This window comes from Tetrao urogallus (assembly GCF_951394365.1).
Source record: "Tetrao urogallus genome assembly, chromosome: 9".
Taxonomy (NCBI): domain Eukaryota; kingdom Metazoa; phylum Chordata; class Aves; order Galliformes; family Phasianidae; genus Tetrao; species Tetrao urogallus.
Genome location: NC_136822.1, coordinates 2188523 through 2211328, shown reverse-complemented (window position 1 = coordinate 2211328; position 22806 = coordinate 2188523). Strand labels below are relative to the sequence as shown.

General features: G+C 43.7%; 1 protein-coding gene across 1 annotated transcript in view; it reads left to right on the top strand.

Moving 5' to 3' along the window:
• Nucleotides 1-570: 570 nt before the first annotated feature.
• Nucleotides 571-22806, top strand: part of MYO7B (myosin VIIB) — a gene marked incomplete at both ends in the record, with an annotated part of 43829 nt that continues 21593 nt past the window's right edge. Inside the window, 23 exons of the mRNA XM_079539486.1 lie at nt 571-588; nt 1735-1848; nt 3076-3228; nt 4246-4430; nt 5284-5405; nt 5901-6043; nt 6138-6251; nt 6725-6878; nt 7829-7905; nt 8227-8346; nt 8569-8711; nt 10165-10375; nt 11402-11537; nt 11814-11974; nt 14220-14357; nt 15247-15399; nt 15919-16017; nt 16566-16660; nt 18008-18092; nt 19391-19519; nt 20193-20300; nt 20520-20699; nt 21970-22179. Of these exons, the coding sequence (XP_079395612.1) occupies nt 571-588; nt 1735-1848; nt 3076-3228; nt 4246-4430; nt 5284-5405; nt 5901-6043; nt 6138-6251; nt 6725-6878; nt 7829-7905; nt 8227-8346; nt 8569-8711; nt 10165-10375; nt 11402-11537; nt 11814-11974; nt 14220-14357; nt 15247-15399; nt 15919-16017; nt 16566-16660; nt 18008-18092; nt 19391-19519; nt 20193-20300; nt 20520-20699; nt 21970-22179 (3048 nt within the window). The remainder of the gene's footprint in view (nt 589-1734; nt 1849-3075; nt 3229-4245; nt 4431-5283; nt 5406-5900; nt 6044-6137; nt 6252-6724; nt 6879-7828; nt 7906-8226; nt 8347-8568; nt 8712-10164; nt 10376-11401; nt 11538-11813; nt 11975-14219; nt 14358-15246; nt 15400-15918; nt 16018-16565; nt 16661-18007; nt 18093-19390; nt 19520-20192; nt 20301-20519; nt 20700-21969; nt 22180-22806) is intronic.

Here is a 22806-nt window from a genome sequence, read left to right as displayed (position 1 = left end):
GGACAGTTAATTGTAGATGTCATTTTCTAAATGGCAGAATGTTCAAGCTGGGATTCTCAGGGATCCAAGAAGCTTAGGAGAGCATGAATTCACCATGTCACTGGGCCAGCCACTTATAGGAACTGAACTGCTGGTTCAGCAGGCCCACGTAACTCTGCTGGGCAATGGATCACATTGCATTGTGGGGTCTTTTGGTCTGTGATCTAAACTTGCAGTTCAGGCAGCAAACATGCCTAATGCATGGCTGAGGGAACTCTGCACGTTGACTTCTTAATGGTCACAAGCATCTGTGGGCTGATGTGGTAGAGCTCAGAGCAGACCACCACACCAGATCTGCAGATTTTTTTTGAGTAGATGATTTAATTGTTTATAGAGTTGGTGTAGTTTATTATGATGTATTTCATTTTAGTGCAGTCAATAAGCAGCATGACTTTGAGGTATTTTGCTGTTACTCTTTACAAGCAAGTATCTTCACTCCATTGCCTATTCTAATGAAAGCCGGAGCCTTTTTCTGACTTAATATTGTGTTGTTCTTGGGACTGCAGGTTGCATACAGTGATCTGAGACATAATGGTCATTTTCAGAAAGGTAAGTCCAATCCTTTGCTATGATTTACTGATTAGCCTGAGGCCTGAAGAGGAGAAAAAGACTTTAACATCCCTACTGATTTCAAAAAGAAAAGCAGAAATAACCCAGTATCAAAAAATATAAGGTATCAGTCCATACTGAAAATGCAAAGGCACCATGCCTGGTTGGGCTAGCCAGGCTGTGCTGGTGACCTCCGTCACAAGGTGTGGCACTGAAAGTGCAGATTACCTCTATGGTTTTATTCAGTGCAAATCAGAGCACTTTAACGTTCTTTGTAACCTTATGTGACATTCATAGATGTTTACACTGTGGTTGTTTGGTTTTAAATGGAAGTCCATTAACTATTTTAAGAGGAAAAATAAATAATTTTTCAGTAAAAACTTGAAACTTTGACAGTAACGCTGTGATGAGAATGCAACAAAATAAATAAAATGCTTGTTGTATACAGCAGACTCAGGTGGAACACCAGTTTATCAGCAGGCATAAGCCAATTCATACCCACTGAAGATCCAGCCTACAGCTTTGTTCCATTTTCATTCTAGCAATTGCAGTCAATTTTTGTTTCAATCTGAATTAGTGTCTGGAGCAAGAGAAGGTACTCTTGAGGTCTGGAAGTAGTAACAGGGCAGTAGTTCAGGCAACATCAAGGTGGTGCTCATTCCTAGGAGAGGTTAGCCATAGCTCACACCTTTCCTCCAGCAGAGGACAGCAGAGCAGGCACTCGGTCTGTTCATCCTTTTTTCACCTGGTAATGTCTTTGTTTTCAAGCATCTCATCTGAAAGAATACCGAAGCTAATGTGAGGATACCAAGGCACCTTGTCAGCATTCACTGTACACCCCACAGCCTCTGGGAGGTAGTGGAGCTGTACAGTCACTGTCCTTGTAAAAGCTCTTCAGTCATTTCCTCTTGTAGGGCAATTGAGCCTGATGACTTGGCCAAAGTCATGTGCCATGGAAAATGTAGAGCTAAGGTCTCAATGCTGTAACCATTAGATTGTACTGCCTGCAAACAGTAAGAACTTTTCCAGTTAAACAGTGCAGAAACAATCAAAGCAATAGAAAATTAAGACCAAGAAGTGTATGCATGTGAACTACAGGGCATCTAGTTTGTCATTTTACTTGACACTGGATCTTCTTCTCCCCAGGGTGATCACGTGTGGCTGGAAGCTCATCCAAACAGTGAATTCAATGTCCCTATCGGGGCAGTCGTGAAGGACTCTGACTCAGGACGGATCTTGCTGGAGGATGATGAAGGCAAGGTGGGCTACCCTAGAACTTTCTGCAAATGATGAACATAAAAATCAAAAGTAAAAAGTACCGAAGAAAGGCCATACTGGGTCAGACTGAAGCTCCATCTAGACAGTCTGACTTTGATAATGGCTGATAAGATAAACTGACAGAAGTAATATAAAAATAAGGTCAGAATAGGGTGATACTTCCCTAGTATCCAGAGATCCCAACAGTATGAAGATTTAGAGCTTCTTGAGGTAGCAGTTATCAGCAGGTAGCTAAAAGTAGGAAACAGACAAGCTCCAATCCCAAAATTTGATAAAATCATGATCCCTCTAAAGGCAGTTGGACTGCAGTTTCATCCCTACTTCGAACATGTTCTGGCAAAACTGCACTGTGAACACAGGTGATGTCAGGCTTCCCACATCTCTCATCTGAACCTTTAGGTGGGAATCAGGAGAGCAAAACCTCTCCTACTGTAAGAGCAAGCAAGTCCAACACCACCTGATGAGACTGGATGTGTACAAGTCAGTGGGGCTGGGCTACATGCATCCCACACCCCTTGCTCTGCCCTCTTGAGGCCCCACCTGTAGGACTGCATCCAGGCCTGTGGCACCCAGCACAGGAGGGATGCAGAGCTGTTGGAGCAGGTCCAGAAGAGGGCCACAAAAATCATAAGGTGGCTGGAGCATCTCTCCTATGAAGATAGGGTGAGAGAACTAGGTTTGTTCAGCCTGGAGAAGACTCTGGAAAGAGCTCATTGCAGCCTTCCAGTACTTAAAAGGAGGCTTATACTCAAGGGGAATGGTTTTAATTAAAGAAGGGAAAATTTAGATTAGATGTTAGGGGAAAACTTTTTACTCACAGGGTGGTGAGGCCGCAGCACAGGCTGCCCAGAGAAGTTGTAGATGCTCCAGCCCTGGAGTTTCCCAAGGCCAGGCTGAGTGGGGCCCTGGGCAGCCTGATCTGGTGGAGGACAGCCCTGCCTACAGCTGGGGTTGGAAGTGGATGATCTTTAAGGTCCCTTCCAACCCAAGTAATTTTGTGATGTCTGGAACCCACCTGAATGACTTTGTCTAGGGTTTTAAATCATCTGGTCCTGTAGAGCAGCACACCTCTTGATTTCAGTCAGCTGTTTGTTAGAGCAGGCTGCATTTAATGCGAACTCGAAATCATTCCGGTCTAACATGGCAGTCTCCTTTATTTGCCTCTAAATAACAGCATAACCCATTAAAATGCTGCCTTTCCTTTTTCAGGAGCACTGGATCACGGCTCGGAACATGCACACGGTTCGCCCAATGGACCCGTCCACTGCCCAAGGGGTGGAAGACATGATCCGCCTTGGGGATCTCCACGAGGCAGGCATGGTGCATAACCTCCTCATCCGCCACCAGCAGCACAAAATCTATGTGAGTGCCAATGTTACTGGACGTGGTACTTTCAGGAATGACCTCTCGTGCACCTTTAGAAGAGTGACTTGAGTAGCCTCCTAACTTCCTTTCATGCACAGGGCCCTCCAATTCCTCTACTGACTGAGAGTGCCAAGGAGGCATATTTTTTCTCTTCCTCCATCCAAGTAATTTGGCTGTGAAAAAGGGATTTAATATTAGTCACTGAAACTGCAGAGATATGCAAAAGTAGTGACCCTGCTCACTTTCTCCTAGAGTGATCATTTCCAGCAGCAACTGACATGTAGCTAAATCTAAATCCAGTCCATGTTACTGGCTGCACGTGCTGCTACTACCTGCAGCTGTGACTCTGGATCAATCTAACCAGTGTGCAGTGACTTTATTTGGATTGTGCTCCAATCCAAGTCACCGTTTATTTGATTTTGATGTAACAAAACAGGTAAAGAATAGATCTGCATATTTAGGACATTTGGTTTCACTTCCTGTGCATTACAGATTTAATCTGTGAGTTTGAACAACTTGACATTTTCAGGTTTCCTGTTCCTCAGTTCCTACTTTGCAATATGATAATAACATTCCAACTTTTTCACACATCATCCCCCATGTTATGTACACTGTATACAGGAGAGGAGCTGTCGCTTACAGTACAAACATGGTGATGTTCAGTGTGATGAAGCAGTGATTTTGATATATGCTGTAGTTACAACTACCAAGAGGCGCATACAGAACCGTTACATTAGACTCCAGCAGTCTGCAGTTGTGTCATGTGCTTGAACAATACATTGTAATTTCCAAGCACTTGACACTCCTTCATTTCAGTGGGGCTGTTTTTTACAAATCCTAAAGAAGTGTATAAAGACACAACCGTAACATTGCCCAACTCATGGCGAGGAACCAGGCTTTTGGATGTCCCAGGTTTCTCTCCTGAATCTGCTTAGATCTACCCTGTGAATGCCTTCGGTTCTATTGTTGGTTGTGGGTTTGCAGCTGGAGGTAATGCTCATAACTGTTTTCCAGACTTACACGGGATCTATCTTGGTAGCAGTGAATCCATACCAGCTGCTGCCTCTCTACACAGTCGATCTTATCAGGCTGTACTGCAACAAGAGGATTGGAGAGCTGCCACCTCATGTCTTTGCCATTGCAGACAACTGTTACTTCAATATGAAGAGGAATAAGAGAGATCAGTGCTGTGTGATCAGGTGATTGTACTCATGATGCGTGGCAGACACCAAATCTGGCATGTTTTTGGGGGACTTTTGCAGACACAGGAGACCTTCCAAATGGAAAGGCACAGATTAAGACTAGAGGTAACAGTAAGGAAACATTCTCTTCCCTGCTACTACTACTTTTTTTTTGGTCAGGGCTACAAAAACTGAAACATAACCAAGAGATTTCTGAAGTCTGTTGTTTTCTCCTAGACTCTGAATGTGATGACATATTCTACACATATATGCCTCTGTGATGTTAGCCTTTTACTTTGGGGACAGGATACTCGTGTTACTTATATTTTCTGAAAACTGAGATTTCCTGAAGAAACACTGTCTCTGCTAATATAGAGATGGAAGAAGCTATAGTATAAACACATGACATGTATCCATATTCTGCCAGTCATCAGTAGAGAGAACAGAGAGTCTCATTGCAGTGTGATTATGGGGCATCACCTGAGTTGCCTCAGCTGAGACTAACACTGAAAATCTCATAATGCTTTAAAGAAAAGCAAGTGGTGATTTAATTTTTTTGCTGGTACAGAATGTGTTCCATGGATTTGCTCATTTTTAATCAAAGGGAGAATTTAGTCTTCAACCTTAGGCTAAAAAACACTGTACGCTTTAGCACAATATATTTTAGATACACTTTTAGGTACACTTTTAGGTACACTTTAGCACAATATCTTTTAGATAAGAGGTTGAACAGCTAGAATTGTACAGCCATCAATGAAAGACAACCTGATCTTCACAGCATAAAGTAGGATTTCACCTTGGTCTACCATTTGCCTCCCTAGCCAAAAAACAGAAGAAAGCAAACCCTTAATGATCTCATTTCTTATTGCAGTGGAGAATCTGGAGCTGGGAAAACTGAAAGCACTAAGCTAATACTACAGTTTTTGGCAGCTATCAGTGGCCAGCATTCCTGGATAGAGCAGCAAATCCTAGAGGCCAACCCCATTCTGGAAGGTGGGTTATTTAGCAGAAAAAAAACCATTTACCACACTTACCACAAGATTTTTGTCTCAGGGTAAAAATTCAGGAACAGATCCTCAAACAATTGTATTTGCATAACATAGCTAAAAACCCTGAAGCATTGGTGATGCAGGGTAGAAGTTCTCTAGTCTTTTTTGCTGGGTCTTCACGAGGTCCAGAGGAGTTCTTATGATGCAGGAGAAGGTGTCATTGTAGCAGTATCTTAGAACTGCAGGGAGCACAAGAGTCATAAGAGACATAGAGCATATTTGGACCACCTGAGTATGTCTTTTAGGGCCCAGCTATCTGGATGCACAGTTATGCCTGCCTGTCACTTCAGAAGGAAGTCAGTTCAGATATTCTTTAGTGCATGTCAGCATTTGGTATACAACATGCAAAATACCAAGAGAAAAATGGAAGCACATCAAAAATAGACTTGATGTTCATTAACTGCAGTAATCAAGATCCTGCCTGTCCTTTTCCCGTCAGCTTTTGGAAATGCCAAGACAATTCGAAACGACAATTCAAGCCGCTTTGGTAAATACATTGATATCTACTTCAACCACAGCGGTGTGATAGAAGGAGCCCGGATAGAACAGTTTCTTCTGGAAAAGTCCCGAGTTTGCCGGCAGGTGAGGGCACTTGCAGACACCCATTCTGCCTGCTCCTGTGCTAGAAACCTGTACCAACAAGCCTAGATTGGCCTCTTTCTTTCTTTCTTTCTAGGCTCCAGAGGAGAGGAACTATCACATCTTCTATTGCATGCTGATGGGGATGAATCTGGAGCAGAAAAAGATGCTGAATCTGGGCACTGCCTCAGAGTACACTTATCTCACTATGGTAACTATCTCCATTATCCCTCTGTCATTTGTTACCTCCAGCAACCAGTACCATCACTAGGAGCTGCAGATGGGTGGTACCAAGTACAAGTACCAACAGTCCTTTCCTTAGAGTACCAGAAGCAGTAACACAGGTGCTGTGAGTCTCAGTTTCAGAGGCTTACTGTAATGTCCATCTGTCCACCGCAGGGGCAGCATGTGGCAGTACAAAGCTTTCTGTCCAACTCAGCCTTAAGAAACATAAAGGGCATCATAAAGCACATGGGAAATATCCTCCACTTTCACAGGTGCTCAGATTTTAGGCGAATGCAAGGGATCTCATGCCAGGGAGAAAGCTAATTAGGTATGTATACCTTAGGTGATAACGAGTAAGCAGAAACAATGCCAAGAATCCTTGTCCTTATGTCTGAGTTAATGTGATCTGAAGAGAAAGCAGAAAAGATCCTCTTCACCTGTGAATGTGGTTTCTTGCAGGGCAACTGCACATCCTGTGACAGCCGGAATGATGCCAAGGAGTACGCTCACATCCGCTCGGCGATGAAGATCCTCATGTTCTCAGACTCTGAGCACTGGGACATCAGCAAACTTCTGGCTGCTATCCTGCATCTGGGAAATGTGGAGTTCGAAGGTAAACTCAGCATTGCCTCTGCTTGGTCTCTTCTCAGAGTTGATGTTAAAGGCCTACAGGTGCTTCTGCTTCCAGCTGTAAAGATTAGGTTGGGCTTCTCTGCCCAGTATAAATGGTTAGGTGAACAGGGTTGGTGGGGCAGGCAGATAAGCACCATTCCACACTGAGTAATGTTTTGAAAAACACCCATCTTATTATTTTGTCACACTGGGATTTCCTTGGTTATAAATAGACCCTTATCACACAGCCTGAATCACCAGATAATATAATGCCATGCTGCATATACTGACTGTAGTGCTATGTAAGTCAGAGGACAGAGGAGCAACTGAGCCATAGCTTTCTGTGGAGATGATAGCTGTCATTGTCCTGCTGGGTACTGAACACTCAGCTGCGTAAATACAGTTCTGATAAGGCAAAGACAGTCTGATAACACCCATCAGTAGGACAGCAGGAGCTCTCATATTTTAGAAGAGAACTCTTCTCTGTGTGATGCAGTGGTGCCAGGTGGGTTTTTTGGGGTAATGCTGGCTGCTAAAATGAAGTATCTCCTATATGAGGGAAGATTGTTATCTAGGCAACCTTTTTTGTCTACGCTTCCCACCAGCTAGATACAAAACAAGAAATGTTTTCAGAAAAAAAATCTGAAGTCAGATAAAACTCCAGATCCCCAGTAGCTACAGTTTAAAATTAATAATCCTGTCAGCTTTGCTGCTATTTGTAGTTAAAATAAAACAATTAAAACAGTGTTCTGGAGTTGTGAGGACCCTGTATGTGCCAGGATCCCTAGGTAAAATTAGAACCTTCCTTAGTAAAATCTTCAAACGCAGGAGCTTCATCAGGCAAATTACTACTTTGCCACATTCCTGCAGATACAAGCTTACAGAAATATGGCTGCACAGCTCCCAGCCACAACGGAAATGTTTCACCATGAAAATGATTTCTTATTCTAGCGGCTGTGTATGACAACTTGGACTGCTCTGATGTGATGGATTCACCACACTTCTCAATTGCAACCAAACTGCTTGAGGTAGTAAACTCTTATCTTTTCCTACTTGTTCCTTTCTTCATCCATGCTCCCTGAGCACACTGACAAAGCACGTCTCTGTGGAGCGTTTATGTAGTGAAGCACATAGAAGGGGCATTTCCTGTTCTTTCTGCTGATACTCAAGTGCTGCTATTGCAGATATCTTTCTGAGCCAGGAGATCCTTCAGTCTTGGGTAGCAGAATGCTCTCTTGAGTGCTGCTCTACAAGCAGTTTGTCACAGCCCTCCTTCCTGAGGCAGACTTTCTTTGCTGGATCTCTTTTCTCTACCTGGGATGATCAAGTTGCCATGACTGTTCTTCCAGGTGGACTACAGTGAACTTCAGAACAGCCTCACAAACCTCTCCATCATTGTCCGAGGAGAAAGTGTGTCCAGGCCCTTGAATGTGGCCCAAGCTGCAGATGGGAGGGACGCCTTTGTGAAGGTACTGGTTCTTACATCTGCTCTATTTGAAGTCTGGGGATGCTTTCAGAGCTGTCTGTCTTATCAGTTAAAGTTAAACCTTTTGTGATAAATGTGCATTCAGATGGCCTGGTTCCCTCTTGGTCTTCAGGCATAATTTGACATCATTGTTTCAACACAACAGGAAGCAGAGAGATTTGTCCAAAGACTGTAATGATGAGCTCTCACTTTAATTTCTCCCCAGGGTATATATGGACGGATTTTCCTCTGGATAGTGAACAAGATCAACTCAGCCATTTTTAACCCAACTTCTCAGAAGCCTAAAAATACACGTCAATCCATTGGGTTGTTGGATATTTTTGGGTTTGAAAACTTTAGCAACAACAGGTAAGAGGCTCTGGATTCATTTGCACTGGGGTGCTGAAAAGCAGTTGATGTAAATTGAAAAAGTGAAAAAAAAAAACCAAGCAAATTTCCTTTCATTATTATTGTCATGCCCAGAAAAGCAGTGAAATTTCCATCACTAAGTTTCCCCACTGACAAATACCGTTCTTCGTTACTCTTGGTCACATTTCTGCTTTCTCCTTCAGCTTTCACTGTGGTGCAGCCATTGCACATGTCTATTCCAGAACCCCAGGAATTTGCTCAGGGAAGATGTCTATGAAGCTGCTATGAGCAGGCAGCCACAAAGAGCAGATACATGTTCCCCTTGCTCCATAGCATTTTAACAAGACCTCTTGGGATGCTTCTGTACATAGCATAAAGGTGTCTGTGTTTTGATTCTCATTTCAGCTATGCTTCTGTTTTGCTCAGTGTTCCCCCATCACTCTTTGGGAACTACTTAATTTCTCTGCTTTTAAGGACAGGTCAGCAAAACACCTGGTCTGCATACCACTGTTACCTCTTGTACTGATGTTTTCAGTCCCAGAGCACCATTTCTATATGCCCTTCTCTACAGAGGCAGCAGTTCTCTGTTTTATGGTACCATATCATCAGTACTCCACAAACCATCACACATAGTCTGCAGTCTACAAGCCTTTGGGACCAGAGTAGGGAAACTTTCTCCATCATGGGGCACCATCAACATGTGAGCAGTGTTGAGGCTGGTATGCTACAGTCAGTGAAGCACGTAGTAAATGACTGCGACAAACAGTGTAATTCGTCTCACTCCATTTCCCTCCACCTTTGTCAACTCCTTGATAAATCAATAAAATGTTCCACTTTTTTCATTCTTTCTAAATTCTGCATGGCAACCTTTTCCAATCCATTGCAACAGATGCACCTTGCTTGCATTCAGCAAGATAATATTCTTCACTGACTTTTAGAACATAATCTGCTCAGACCATCCTACATTTTTAATGTTCTTTCCTATTACTTTATGCTATCCCCAAAGGCTGCAGTCCACATGGGGCCTCACTGGCACACATTGTGCCACAGCAATTACCAGGTAAAGAAACTCACATGCAGTTTTAAGGATTAACTGATAAAAGAAGTGGTAATGCCATTGCAAGTAAAAACAGATTATACACTCACCCAGACATGCTATTTTCACAGCTGTGTGTTCCCCTTTCTCTCTAGAGTTCCTTGAAACAGTTCATCCCTTGCTTAAGCAGCAACACTAAGTCAACAGTTGGCTCTTTTTGCTCATCTTTACTGGAGCAGAAAATGCATCTCTCATGTTCCTAAGACAACACACAGTGGTGGTGATCATTAACATGGAGTATAACAGTAGTTTATCTGGAAAAGTATTAAATATGGACAATAAACAAATGCCATAGAGCAGTGCAGCACTGGCCAAGGTCCAGGAATGACCATGGGTTCCCATCTTGCCCCCTTACAGCTTTGAGCAGCTCTGCATTAACATTGCAAATGAACACCTTCAGCAGTTCTTTGTGCACCATGTCTTCAAGCTGGAGCAAGAGGAATACCTTGCAGAGCACATTACCTGGAATAACATTGACTTCACTGACAATCGCCAGGCTCTGGAAGTCATTGCACTCAAGCCCATGAATATTATCTCCCTCATTGATGAGGAGAGCAAGTTCCCAAAGGTAACTTTCTGGTTTCATCTGTAATATTTGACTTTGAACACAGCACATCAACAATGCTTTACACACAGAAAAGTGCAGAGAAGGCTTTCAGAGACATTGTGAGAGTCAATACCCCTTTTAATTTGCTATATGAATACTTTCACTGCCAGAGTGTGCTGTTCCTATTACCTCGCTGCCTTAAAACTCTTCCAGTTGTACCAGATGGAGAAGGAAGGAGACTCGATAATTGAAGTGGCTTTTTAGGAAATGTATGGATTTGCATACTGAGTACTGTTTTGCTGTTGGTCTGGGCTGCACCTTCCTCTTTCTTCTCTTGGATGACAGTCACAGTTGAGCTCTGCAATTGTGAAAAAAATGTCATTCTACAAAGGGCTGGTATCTCCAACAGAGGAACAGAAAAAGTAGCATCTGATCTCAAACATAATTGCTGTACATTTCCATGGTCTGCACATTTCCATGACAAGGGTAAGCAGGGCTGTCAGTACAGGAATCAGATGGCAGCACCAGCTTATCCAGGAAAGCAAGCTTCTGCCTCAGCTCACCTGTAGTCCTCAGGCAGCAATTTAAGAGGCTTGTGTAAAAACAGAGAGCTTTCCCCTTTCTTTCCTGAGAAGAGGGTGGTCTCAACTGTATGTCCTGTGATCAGGAGAAAAGTCTCTTCCATGATTCCCAGGGTACATGGCTTCTCAGATAGCACAGCACTACCCTACGATGGGCAAGTGAGCAGAACTACCCTCACATGCATCCCACGGGGATGAGGATGTGATGGCACCAGCTGGTTGCTGGCCTGTAGAAGTCACAGTCCATGCTGGGTATCTGCTTTGGGCTGCCTTCTGGGGATCTCTGAGTCTTGTACCAGTAGGGCAATGAAAGCAGACCCTGTGTTCCTACCTGGTTACTTCACAAACAAGGGGCAGAATTTAAGCCTTTGTTATCTTGAAGCACCTTATGCGTTTGTTTGCTGGGCATAGTCTTATATTGTAATAGAGAATCTACTTAACTGTCCTTTTCTGTATTTGTTTCTAGGGCACAGATGCCACCATGCTTATCAAAATCAATTCCCTCCATGGAAAAAGCAGAGTCTATATCCCACCTAAGAGTGACCATGACACCAAGTTTGGCATTAACCACTTTGCTGGGGCTGTCTTTTATGAATCAAAAGGTAAGCGTTTCTTGGCTGGGTGTGGAAGGTGAAGAGAAGAACATCATTTGCTGTGGCTTTATGGCACTCCAGAGTAGTGTTGATCTATAATTTCTCAAGATAAGAGTTTAAAACATTCAGGTTTATTTTGCTGAAGTCAGGAGGTCAAGAGGATTACTGTAAACTAATCATCAAGTTACTGTAGATGACGTGGATTTTAGCTTGGCAGAGTTGCATTACAGCCAGCAGGCTGCAGAGATGACAAGCTGTTCTTTCTTTTTTTTTTCCATCCTATAGATTTCTTAGAGAAAAACAGGGACACACTGAGTGCTAATGTAATGCAAGTGGTTCATTCCTCCAAAAATAAATTCCTGAAGGAGATTTTCCAGGTGGAAACAACCCCAACTAGTCTGGGACGTGGGACTATCCGGCATTTTGGAACTGACCAGGCCTACAAGGTTGGCTTACTGACACTGTGATGCAGAACCAGTTAACTTCCCTACTATAATGCTCTGCCTGTTCTTGACCTTCACTTCCTATTGTACTGTTTCTGCACATGCCTTCCCCTTTCATTTCTTCAAATGATTCTGGAGGAAAAGTTAGGAGAGTCCTGGCCTTTCCCTTCTTGCAGAGTGGCTGGCCAGCACAAAGAGCAAACAGCTGTGCTGTCACAGAAGGCCACTCCATCTCCCATAGACAGTCTCACAACTTGCACATTGCTGCAGTGTTAGCTCTCCCTCCACGCTCAGAGCCTTTGTGACAAAGTTGCTGGTGGCTAATTGTCACAGAAACATCAGTGCCTGGCGGTGTCAGGAGCCCCAGTGAAGTGCAGTGGTCTGGAAATGCTGTGGGCCGGAGTTCAGGCTCTCTGCCTTGCTGCAGTTCTCACTTATCTTTAATTGTGAGCCTTTAACCATGCAGCATCACTATTGGGTGAAGGTACTTTTGCTCTTAGTTTTTATATCTCTCTGCTTCCTTCTCAGAGTAGAGGGTGAACAGTTAACTTGTTGACTTACCTGTTATCTCCCTGTTCTCCTGGCATTTTTTTCTGATCCTGTTCTCTCTTCCTCAGTCTCTAGCCCAATGTGGCTTTCTGCTGTCCAGAACATCTGGCTATGGACAGGTAAACGACCTGTGGGAGAAAAAAGAAGTAGTACCAGATACAACATAGAGATGGCTTAGCATCTATTAAACATCATGAGTAACTTAAGATTAAATATCAGGCCTATCTATGTTGTCTGATGGGTTTTTCTTTTTAAATAAGGTTGTGTTATTGGGGGAAAAAAAGTTTCCTTAGGAGAACATTTAGAAAGTAGAGCAGCATGAAAAGAAAAGAGTTACTAAATGTGGATACCATCCACAAAAACTCACCACCACCCCAGCGACAAGTGCCACCTAACAGTGTCATTTCTAGAGGCAGGCAGTGAGGCTGGGAGGGCCTGGCTTCAGCCTTCTGAGACCATCCCATTGATTTTGTGGTACAGCAGAAAAGCCCCTGGGGTCTGGGAGTGCAAACTGCTTTTGGCACTAATGCAGTTTAAACATCCATCTGATGTTATCGTATCTACTTCAAACAGATGTTTGCTAGGCCTAAAAAGCATCACAGCTGCTATTCCCAGGAGCTACTTTGCAAGGCATGAGTGTTTGGTCGCTGGAGGGCAGCATTGGCACACAGCTGAGAGCAGAAGGTGGCAGCTCAGGCGTTGAAAAGGGCACTGTAAATGTAAGAACCAGCAGAATGAGGGACTGTAAAGATCATTAAAGTAACGAGAGCCACTGGGATTTAAATTTATCTGGAGTGGGAAAAACAAACAAACAAGCGGTGAAAAAAACCCCGACAACCTGAGCTAAAACAAAACAAAAAGTTGTATTGTGCTGTAATGACTCCAAGCTCATAGGAAGACGGTAGGAAAAAAGCCAGTGGATTCTTTTTGTTACTTGGAATCTGCACTGCTCTCACTGTAATTTAATACACCCTTAAACACAGAAGGAGCAGTTAAGGCCTGTTGTGATAATGTTTGGAAGAGGACAAAGGTGGAACTGTGCTTGCAGGGAAGCTGGGGAAGTCAGGAGATAATTGCAGCCAAGTGCAATCCTTCTGGGCTTACGCTAGTGCAGCTGGGGCAGAATTCAGCTCAGAAGCTGTGAGACATAAAGTATTGCATCTGCAGGCAAAAATAAAGCAGCTTTTACATTATCCTCCAGTAGAAGTTTGCCTTTCACTACTTACTGTAGTGTTAATGAGCAGGGAAACCACCCTAAAGGTTAAAGAAAGAGCTGTTGTGAATCCTTAGCAGCGCTAGCTAGCTATGAGCTGGCAGCAAACTGCCTGCCTGCTCGAGAGGCTATTTTTGGGAGTGGCAGTTTCCTGCCAAACTTTCAGGCACACATCTGTGAATAATAGCTTGGCACCCAAGCCCTACACAAGGCACAGTCTTGGTTAGAAGAGACAGGCCTATATGGGCTCCTGTGGATTGAATTTCTTCCTCCACAGCCAGCCCTACTGCTAGAACTTATGCCCAAGTAGAGCTGGGCTATCACTGAGGTTGTAAGATGCAGATGGCAGATTTAGCTCCCTTGTAGGTAAATAACATTTCCTGGCTGTTGTGTGGTACAATTACCTAGGACAGAAATAGGAAGCTGTATTAACTGGCCCTCTGGTGATGAACAATGTAGCAGACAGCATGTGCTTACTCTTCCCAGGGCCTGGATACCACCAAACGGCTCTCTACTCTGGGAGGACAGTTCAAGCAGTCCCTGGAAAAGCTAATGAAAATTCTTGCTCAGTGCCAGCCATACTTCATCCGCTGCATCAAACCCAACGACTACAAGAAACCACTGGTAATGATTTAACAACATAAGGTCTTGTTTTCCTTAAACTTTTTGATGAGAAAAAGCTGTCAGTTGCGGTGTAGGATTTTCTATCTGTACTTCAGACGAGAACTGCAGGATGAGGTATTACTGCAATGAAAAGGGCAGTATGATATAGCAAGGTTCATTTCTAAAATCACCTGTAAATCCATCCTAGAGTGATGGGTGGCCAAAAGAGCACTGGGAGCTGCTGTAGAAGCCATTCTTGTAACCAAAGACCCGGAGAGTTTCCAGCCCCCAGCAAGGGGACAAATAGAAACTGAGATCCAGCAATGACTATACCACGAAATAGCTTGAGAGAGATGAAGAAAGCTGTGGGTGAGAAGGATGATACAGCTGGATTTGACACCACAGAAGAAGCTCAAGTTTGCCTTTAAAATGTTTGGCTGGGTCTTGGGGGATCAAAACCCAGTTGTTTGTTGTTGGTCGAGTGACTTAATCATTTTTAAAGTTGTGCATGTGGATTAGTGAGCCTATTTTTAATCTACATTACAAGAAACTTACAGCAGTCATGCTGTGCTAAGCCCAAAGGAGGTAAGTTTCTGTTGCAGTTTCTTGCACCTGCAAAACAATATGATCATTCACCTGAAATTACATTTATAGAATTGCAGACGGTTGCTAAAGCCAGTCAGAACTTAATGGATTTTTTTTCTGCCACCAAACACACATGAAGACTCTTTAAAGTGGCATGTTTATGCCCATAGCTAATTAATCTGGGACACTGAAACAAGAGCACAATTAAGAAGAGCATAGCAGCCCGTTTTGCAGCTCTGAGTTCTCAAGATAAGAGATGCGTCCTGAGGAACGTTGCATGTGCAGCCTCTTTCTGCACTAACTCCTTGTCTGCTCTCTTTTACAGCTGTTTGACCGGGAGCTGTGTATCAAACAGCTGCGATACTCAGGGATGATGGAGACCATTAGGATCAGGAAAGCTGGCTACCCAGTTCGTTACACCTTCGAGGAGTTCTTTGAGAGATACAGAGTCCTCCTGCCGTGGTCTGCTCTAGAAGCGGTGTGTTAGCACGTGCTTGCTTTAAGCAAATCTAACTCTTCCTTATGAGGTGTTAGGTCTTTCCCATTGGATAAAGTTCTTAGATTACTGCTGGCATAACAGAGAGAGCTGTCATCCCTGGAATGGTAGCTAAATACTGAGAACCTCACTTGGACCTCAGCCAGAAGTAGAGTGCTGTTAGGTCTAGCTATCCTGGACTTGCTCCACATAGACACTCCAGGCAGGGTGGCATTACTACTGCCCTCAAGTTGTTTGTTTTTCTGCAATCACACTCTTCTGACATAGTCAGAATTGACAATTTCCTGTCATTTTAACTCTGGAATGCTTCACCAAGCACTGATATTCCTCCTTTTCTTGACCATTTGAGCTTTCATTCATTATCCTGTTGGCCCAGAGGTCTGTCAGACCTCATCTGTTTGTATTCTTTGCTCTTTGAAATGCAGGACCATAGGTTCCTTACATAGTACAGCCACTCTGTTTCCAAACAAGCCCTATCATAATGATGCTTTTGCACATCAGGTGAAGAATGATGCTCGACAATGCTGTGTCAGAATCTCCGAAGCAGTGCTGGGCAAAGATGAAAGCTGGCAGGCTGGAAAGACAAAAATGTTCCTTAAAGTAAGTAAAAAGAACAGTTTGTCTCTTCTCTGAAGAACTGGGCACTTCACCATAAAGCTTGACCTGTCAGCACAAGAGTAGTGACCTAGAAGGACTGGGTTCTCTCAGAGGTCTCTCTTGAAACTCAGACTGGATCTGTGTCCTCAAAGACAATGCAATTTGATGGACACAAGCTTGGTGTATGAAGGGGCTTTTCCCATTCTCCAGTGGTGTAGCTCAAACAGCAGAGCGTGATGCATTGGACTCTGCTCAAGTCCAGAGCATAAAAAAAATAACTGCATACCAGCATGTTGTCACAGAGAACTTCCTTGCCCTAAGCAAGGTAAAAAACATCCCTTATTTAGGCAAATTTTGTGCTTGTTCATTGCCACTGCCAGACACTGGGTGGTGCACACTCTTTCTACTCTTTCTTTCTCTTTCTACTGCAGGTTGCACATTTGAATCCCACCTTGCCACACTGATTCTGCACCTCTTTCAGAACTTGTGTCCAGTTTTCAGGAGTTGTGGTGATGTTTGTTCAGCTGTATATCAATATTTTCTTTTAACAGGATTATCATGATACAATATTGGAGTTGGAACGACAGAAAATACTCACAGATAAGGTTCTTCTTATCCAGAAGGTGATGAGAGGTTTCAAGGACAGGTCAGTGATATTAAAGAAGGGAATTTGATTAGGTTTGAAGCACTAACATTTGTACTGTTCTTTAACATCCTCACTGAAACGTTTCTGGTTATATCAGTCCCACCTTCCACTGGCCCTGGATTCTATGCTCATCATGTAACAGTGCATCGATGCCAGTTTTGCACAAAGATTCTGTCCCAGTTTATTATAATTATGCTTTTCAAAATGCAGGATTGCTGCACGTGCAGCTGAGAGGAAGGGTTGGAAGGAAGATTTGCACTTAACATTCATAGCAAACAGCATAGATACCTTATGAGGTATCTGGAAAACAGGAAGTTTGTGTGCAATCTGTTCTTTCCAGAGCTACAAGAACCTTCTTTTGTAGGATACTTCTTTAATATAAGACATAGAAAAAAATAGGAAAGAGAAAACTAAGGTAATAGAAAACTACCTAGTCCTCCACCTTGACAAAGATGCACAACTCTTATTTGGCTTGAAATATTCTCAAAATGGACACTTAATTACTGACAAAAAAATAGTTGTCCTCAATAAATGCTTTATGTCATGATCTGTGTATGTTTGGTGGTCCTGCTAGGCAGGGGGGTTGGAACTACATGATCCTTGAGGTCCCTTCCAACCCGGGTGATTCTGATTCTGTGATCTGTATTTATTAATATTAGAATATTCATATTAATATTATTAATTTTTGTGCCACCCAATCAGAACCATAATATAAGACTAACTGCTGGTTTGATTTAAACATGTTCTTAACAGTGGAGAAGCAGTTGCTGAACAGTTGCTTAAGGTCAAAGTCAGATTACTGATACTTTTATCTCATCCTATCTACTTGCAAATTGTTAACAAAACAAATGTGAAAGCTCTCACTTTGAGAGCTCAGCTGATTCGTGGTGCTGCTTCACCTCCAGAACGAGCTGAGCTCACATGGAATTCCCCAGGGGCTGTGTTATATGAAGGTCCAGCAAAACAGCCTCTTCTCACAGCTCCATCAGCCAGGAGAAAGCATAAAATGACAAAACGCTTTGAGTGAGGATAATCTCATTGCATATGGTATAAAGTAACTGAACAGACTTTGTGCTGCAGTGTAATACCTTCCCTGCATTACTCAGAAGCAGGAGGTACAGCCCTTGCTGAGCTTCAGACTTGCCCTAGCAAAACGTCTACTAATAACAGGGCTAGTTAGTGTAGCTTTAGTTCTCCTGTCTCCAGTATTCCTACTGAGCAGCAATGGCTGAGATCAGAGTGTAGAAATCCCAGAAACAGAGAAAACCCACCAGCCTTACTCTTTATTCTTACCATATAAAGCAGCAGAGATAACCTATTGCTTCTTACCTCATCTGTTTGCAATAGGAAGCAGTTTCTGAAACAGAGAAAGTCTGCCATATCTATCCAAGCAGCTTGGCGAGGCTACTGCTGCCGGAAGGATTTCAGGATGGTAAGAAGCATATATGTGTGTGTGTGTAACAACCAGAAAGATCAGCAAGGTAGATTGTTGATACAGGAGATATAATGACAGAGGGACTAGTGCAATGGAAAGGTGTTCTGCAAGCAAAGAAAAGTGCTCACCCACCTCTGAAGATTGAGGCTCACAAGGAAAACTCCAGAAGGGAAAGATCCCCAACCAGAGAGCCTTCCCTAGTGGCAGTCAGCCCTTACATGGGGCCTAAGAGAGGTGCAGCCACGTTCCACCCCATCCAGTCACACAGCTGAATTGCCTTCACCTGTGCTCCTAGGGATGACCAGGTCCTTTCCCCAGGTGTTCAATCAGTGAGTCAGGCTGGGACCCAACAATTACAATACAGTGTGTGTGTATTTATATCATGCCTTGCCAGGCTGAGGGGAGTAGAGAGAATTAAAATATTCACAAATTAAGAGGAGAGAAGCAAAATGGCAGGGTACAAGGAAATGATTTGTTGGGTCCAAGGAGGACTCTGGAGCATCTCGTGGCTTCCTGAGCCTGTGATGTTTCTGCTTACTGGTGAAATAGTAACACAACTAACCTCTGGCAGGCCTGGCTCCAGCATCCTGGCACCCCAGTGCTGCCACACTTCTGTTCCAAGGCTAGCATTTGTGCATCACTAACAAGCTGTGATCAAAGGGTATTCTTCCACAACTGTTAGAGCAAAACTGGGAATCTGTAACAGAAAATAACATCGTATCAATCTCTCTCTTTCAGTTATTTTTTTATTTTTAATAATGGCTGAATTTGTTTAGACTGACATTTTTGTGGGTGAAAAAAGCTGGGACGTATTGGTGGTGCTCACATATTGTGTGTTTCTGTGAGAGAAATTATTAATATATAGAACCTCCCATTCATAAAGAGCAAGAGGAGAAACTGCCAGTTTCAGTCAGGAATGTTTTCTATTTTGCATCAGTGACCCAGTCCCTGTCTGAAGATAGGATCTATTTCTGACTCCACCTTTCCTAAGGCTATGCCCTGTTTGTTTTTTTCCCATCCACTTGGTTTAGTTTCTGCTCTCTTTTTCCCCTTGTCATCAGCTCAGGCTAATCCCTAGAACGGGTCCTCAAATGCACACTCTCTCACATGATTTTAAAGGCTGAACGGACAGAAATCAAAGTATTCCAAGTATTCCCTTGGCTGGCAGTATTCCCTTAACCTCTCCCAATGTCTTTATCCAGCTGCAGAACTTTGTCGTCTTCTACTCATCTCACTGAACCCCAGACTCACTTGATTGAATCATGATCACTTCTTTTTTTCTCCACCTCCTACAGATTATGCTGGGCTTTGGGCGCCTGCAGGCCCTCTACCGGAGCCGGCAGCTTGCTAAGCAGTATGAAACAGCCCGGGCACACATCATCAGGTTTCAGGCTGCATGCCGTGGCTATCTAATACGTCAAAAGGTAGCAGCACAGATGGAAGCTGTTTGTGTTATATACAGGCATATACAAGGGGCATGTTTGTTTGCCAAACTTCACAGAGGATGAAGAGGGGGGTATACGTACGTGTCCAGATATTTTGTCAACATGACATTGTTTCTATGAGGTTCTGAGGCATGATGACCACTAAGTGTTGCCATAGCATAGCACCAGATGTGGATATTTATTTTGGAACGTTTTATTCTGAGGTACAAAAGCAGGTATGATCTTATTTACACGTTCTTCCTATGTTCATTTCCATGGATCGGAACCTCAGTGACAGAGCAGAAATGTTTTTGACAGAAGGGAGAATAAAAGATAAAAATCATTCCTGCAAAGGAAGATTAATTTCTACAGCAAGGCCTGATAATGACACTCAGGGAATCCTGATGTAGTGCATGTTGGTATGCACTACCAGACAAAGTCCTGTGCTTACTACCTTGGCTATCTATTGACATGGAAACTCTTGGCTGTGGTTTTCTTTCTGTATTATATCTTGTACAAACAAGACAAAGCCAGTTAGCAGATCTCTGCCCGTGGCTCCTTCCCTAAATGGAATAGTCCCTGTTGGGATAAAACCCTGGTGTGGACAGCTTGCTAGTGGTGTAACTTGCTCAGCAGTTTTGAAAACAGTAACAGAATGGTTTTGTTCCTGCAGAACAAGGTCAAGCTGGAAGCAAGGAATATCCGCTTGGAAGAGGAGGAACGTCTCATTAGCATCCTTGGCCCAGTGAAAGCAAGGGAAGAAGCTGTGAGGTTAGAAAAGGTAGGTGTGTCAGCTAAAGAACAGTGAACATAATATGCTTTTCCTGTATAATTGCTAAGTGATGCAGTTCTTGAATATAGAACATTATTATTAATAGATCAACAGTCTACAAAGACAGCTGTAGGAGCAAAGCACTTTGTAATTGTGTTTTATCCTCACACCCATTTCTTTTAGCAGAATGATGTTCCAATCATGCTTTATGAATTTCTATGTTTAAAGGAACACCTGGCTACTCTGGAAGAAAAGGAGGAGGAAGAAGGACAAAGGATGAATGATGATTTTGTCGACAGACACACAAATTATGATGTTATCAGTGACCAGGAGATGGTGGACAAAATTTTTGGGTTTTTACCTTCTATGATTGGAGGCCAAGAAGGACAGGCTCCTCTAGGCTTTGAGGTACAGTGGTCATGTTCGTGTAAATCTAACAAATCTGTTAGAATTCCATCAGTGGTCAATTCTATTTACTGAACTGTACAGTCTCTTGGGGAACCTGCTTTCAGAAGTCAGTTCCCAAAGTTTTTGGCCATTGAGGGACTGTGTGTCATCACATTTATTTCCTTATCCCAGTAGACCCCCACCAAATAATGCCATTCTGTCCATTTTGGCACCAGCTACATGATCTGCTTCTTGTGCTCTCACTGATTTTCCAGCTGGCACAAGCTGGAAGTTCATGACCTAAGTTACCTCATGTTCTGAAAAGCAGCATTTGACTGATAGCTGAAGAACTGGCTGTACATCTACTATCTACTGATGTCCATTTGGACAGATGGAGTAGGGAGAGTGGGTAGAATAGAATAGAATGGTCTGGGTTAGTACAGGATGTGAGCAATAAGACAGAACCTGCATTTTGCAACCAGCAGTGTTCTTGGTCAGCTGAAGACCAAGGCAGGAGAACAGACTGAGTCCCAATAGTCTGTTGGTGGTGGCTGAAAAATGGCTTTAGTGTTAGCTGGAAAGTACATAAAATATCAGATAAGAGAGAAAAAGATGCTTCTTACCATAGAATGACAGAATGGCTTGGGCTGGAAAGGACGTTAAAGATCATCTAGTTCCAACCCCCTGCCGTGAGGCTGGGGGCCCCATCCAAACTGGCTGCCCAAAGCCCCATCCAGCCTGGCCTTGAGCACCTCAGGGAACGAGACGTCCGCAGTTTCTCTGGCAGCCTGTGCTCACCATCCTCTGAGTAAAAAATTTCCCTCACATCTCATCTAAATCTCTTTAAGTTTGAAATCATTCCCCTTGTCCTGTCACTTTCTGTCCATGGAAAAAGTCAATCTGCCTCCCATTTATAAGTTCCCCTTTAAGTACTGTAAGGCTGCAATGAGGTCTCCCCAGAGCCTTCTCCAAGCTGAACAGGCTGAGCTCTCTCATCCTATCTTCATAGGAGAGGTGCTTCAGCCATTTGATGATTTTTGTGGCCCTCCTTTGGACCTGCTTCAACATTTCTGCATCCCTCCTGCACTGGGGCTGATCACAGTACTCCAGATGGGGCCTCATGAGGGCAGAGCAGAGGAGACAACCCCTCCCTCTCCCTGCTGCCACCCCTCTGTTGGTGCAGCCCAGGGTACGGTTGGCCTTCCAGGCTGCAGGTGCACACTGCTGACTCATGCCCAGGTTTTTGTCCACCAGAACCCCCAAGTTCTTTTCTTCCTTGTGTTCTGTACAGGATTTGGAAACAAAGCCCAGCAAGCTGGAAGAAGTAGACCTGGACATGATTCCTATGAGCGTGGAGCTAGAAGAGGAAGCAGATGGCTTGGAAGACTACACCTTCCCAAAGTTTGCAGCTACTTATTTCCAGGGGTCATCTACGCATACGCACATCCGGAAACCACTGCGGCACCCATTACTCTACCATGACGACAAGGACAACGTCCTGGTATCTTGCTCCTTGTTGATCAACCTGCTCCCCTCACCTCAGGCACAGTCCTAGGAGCCAGAGACTTTAGAGCCAAGCAGATACTCCTAATCACTTGTATGAAAGTAGTTGTTCACATCAGCATTTTGTGGTGCTTTGCAAGCAGATGCCTGCCTTTGCACGTAGATGCTTGCCTAGCACAAGATCTTTGGTCGCCTTTAGTCTGAGCACTCTGAGGCTTACTGTGACTTCTTCAGATGCCCTCTGGGGCCAGAAGTGGACAGAGGAAGCATCAGAGCTTGCCTAACTCTCTGCTCTTGTGAGGGTTGCTGCTCTGTGAGCTAGGAGTGGACAGGCAACCTGGGCCTCCAGATTTTCCTGTTGAATCACAGAAGGGTGAAGAAGGGGAGGTTTTTTTGATGCTAACCATCCTTGTAGAGTGCTGCAAAAAGCTTTGCTTACTATTTCTGGGTGTCAAGGCTCCTGGAAGAGCTTGCAGCACTGCTTCTCTGTCCAGGTGGGTAAAGGCAGAGTGCTGTTCAGCGACAGTTTCTCTTTTTCACTCCAGCCACAGCACACCTATGAAGTGCCAGTAAAGAGGAGTGCTGAGAGCTGAGCAACCACAGAGCATATCTGATATTCTCACTA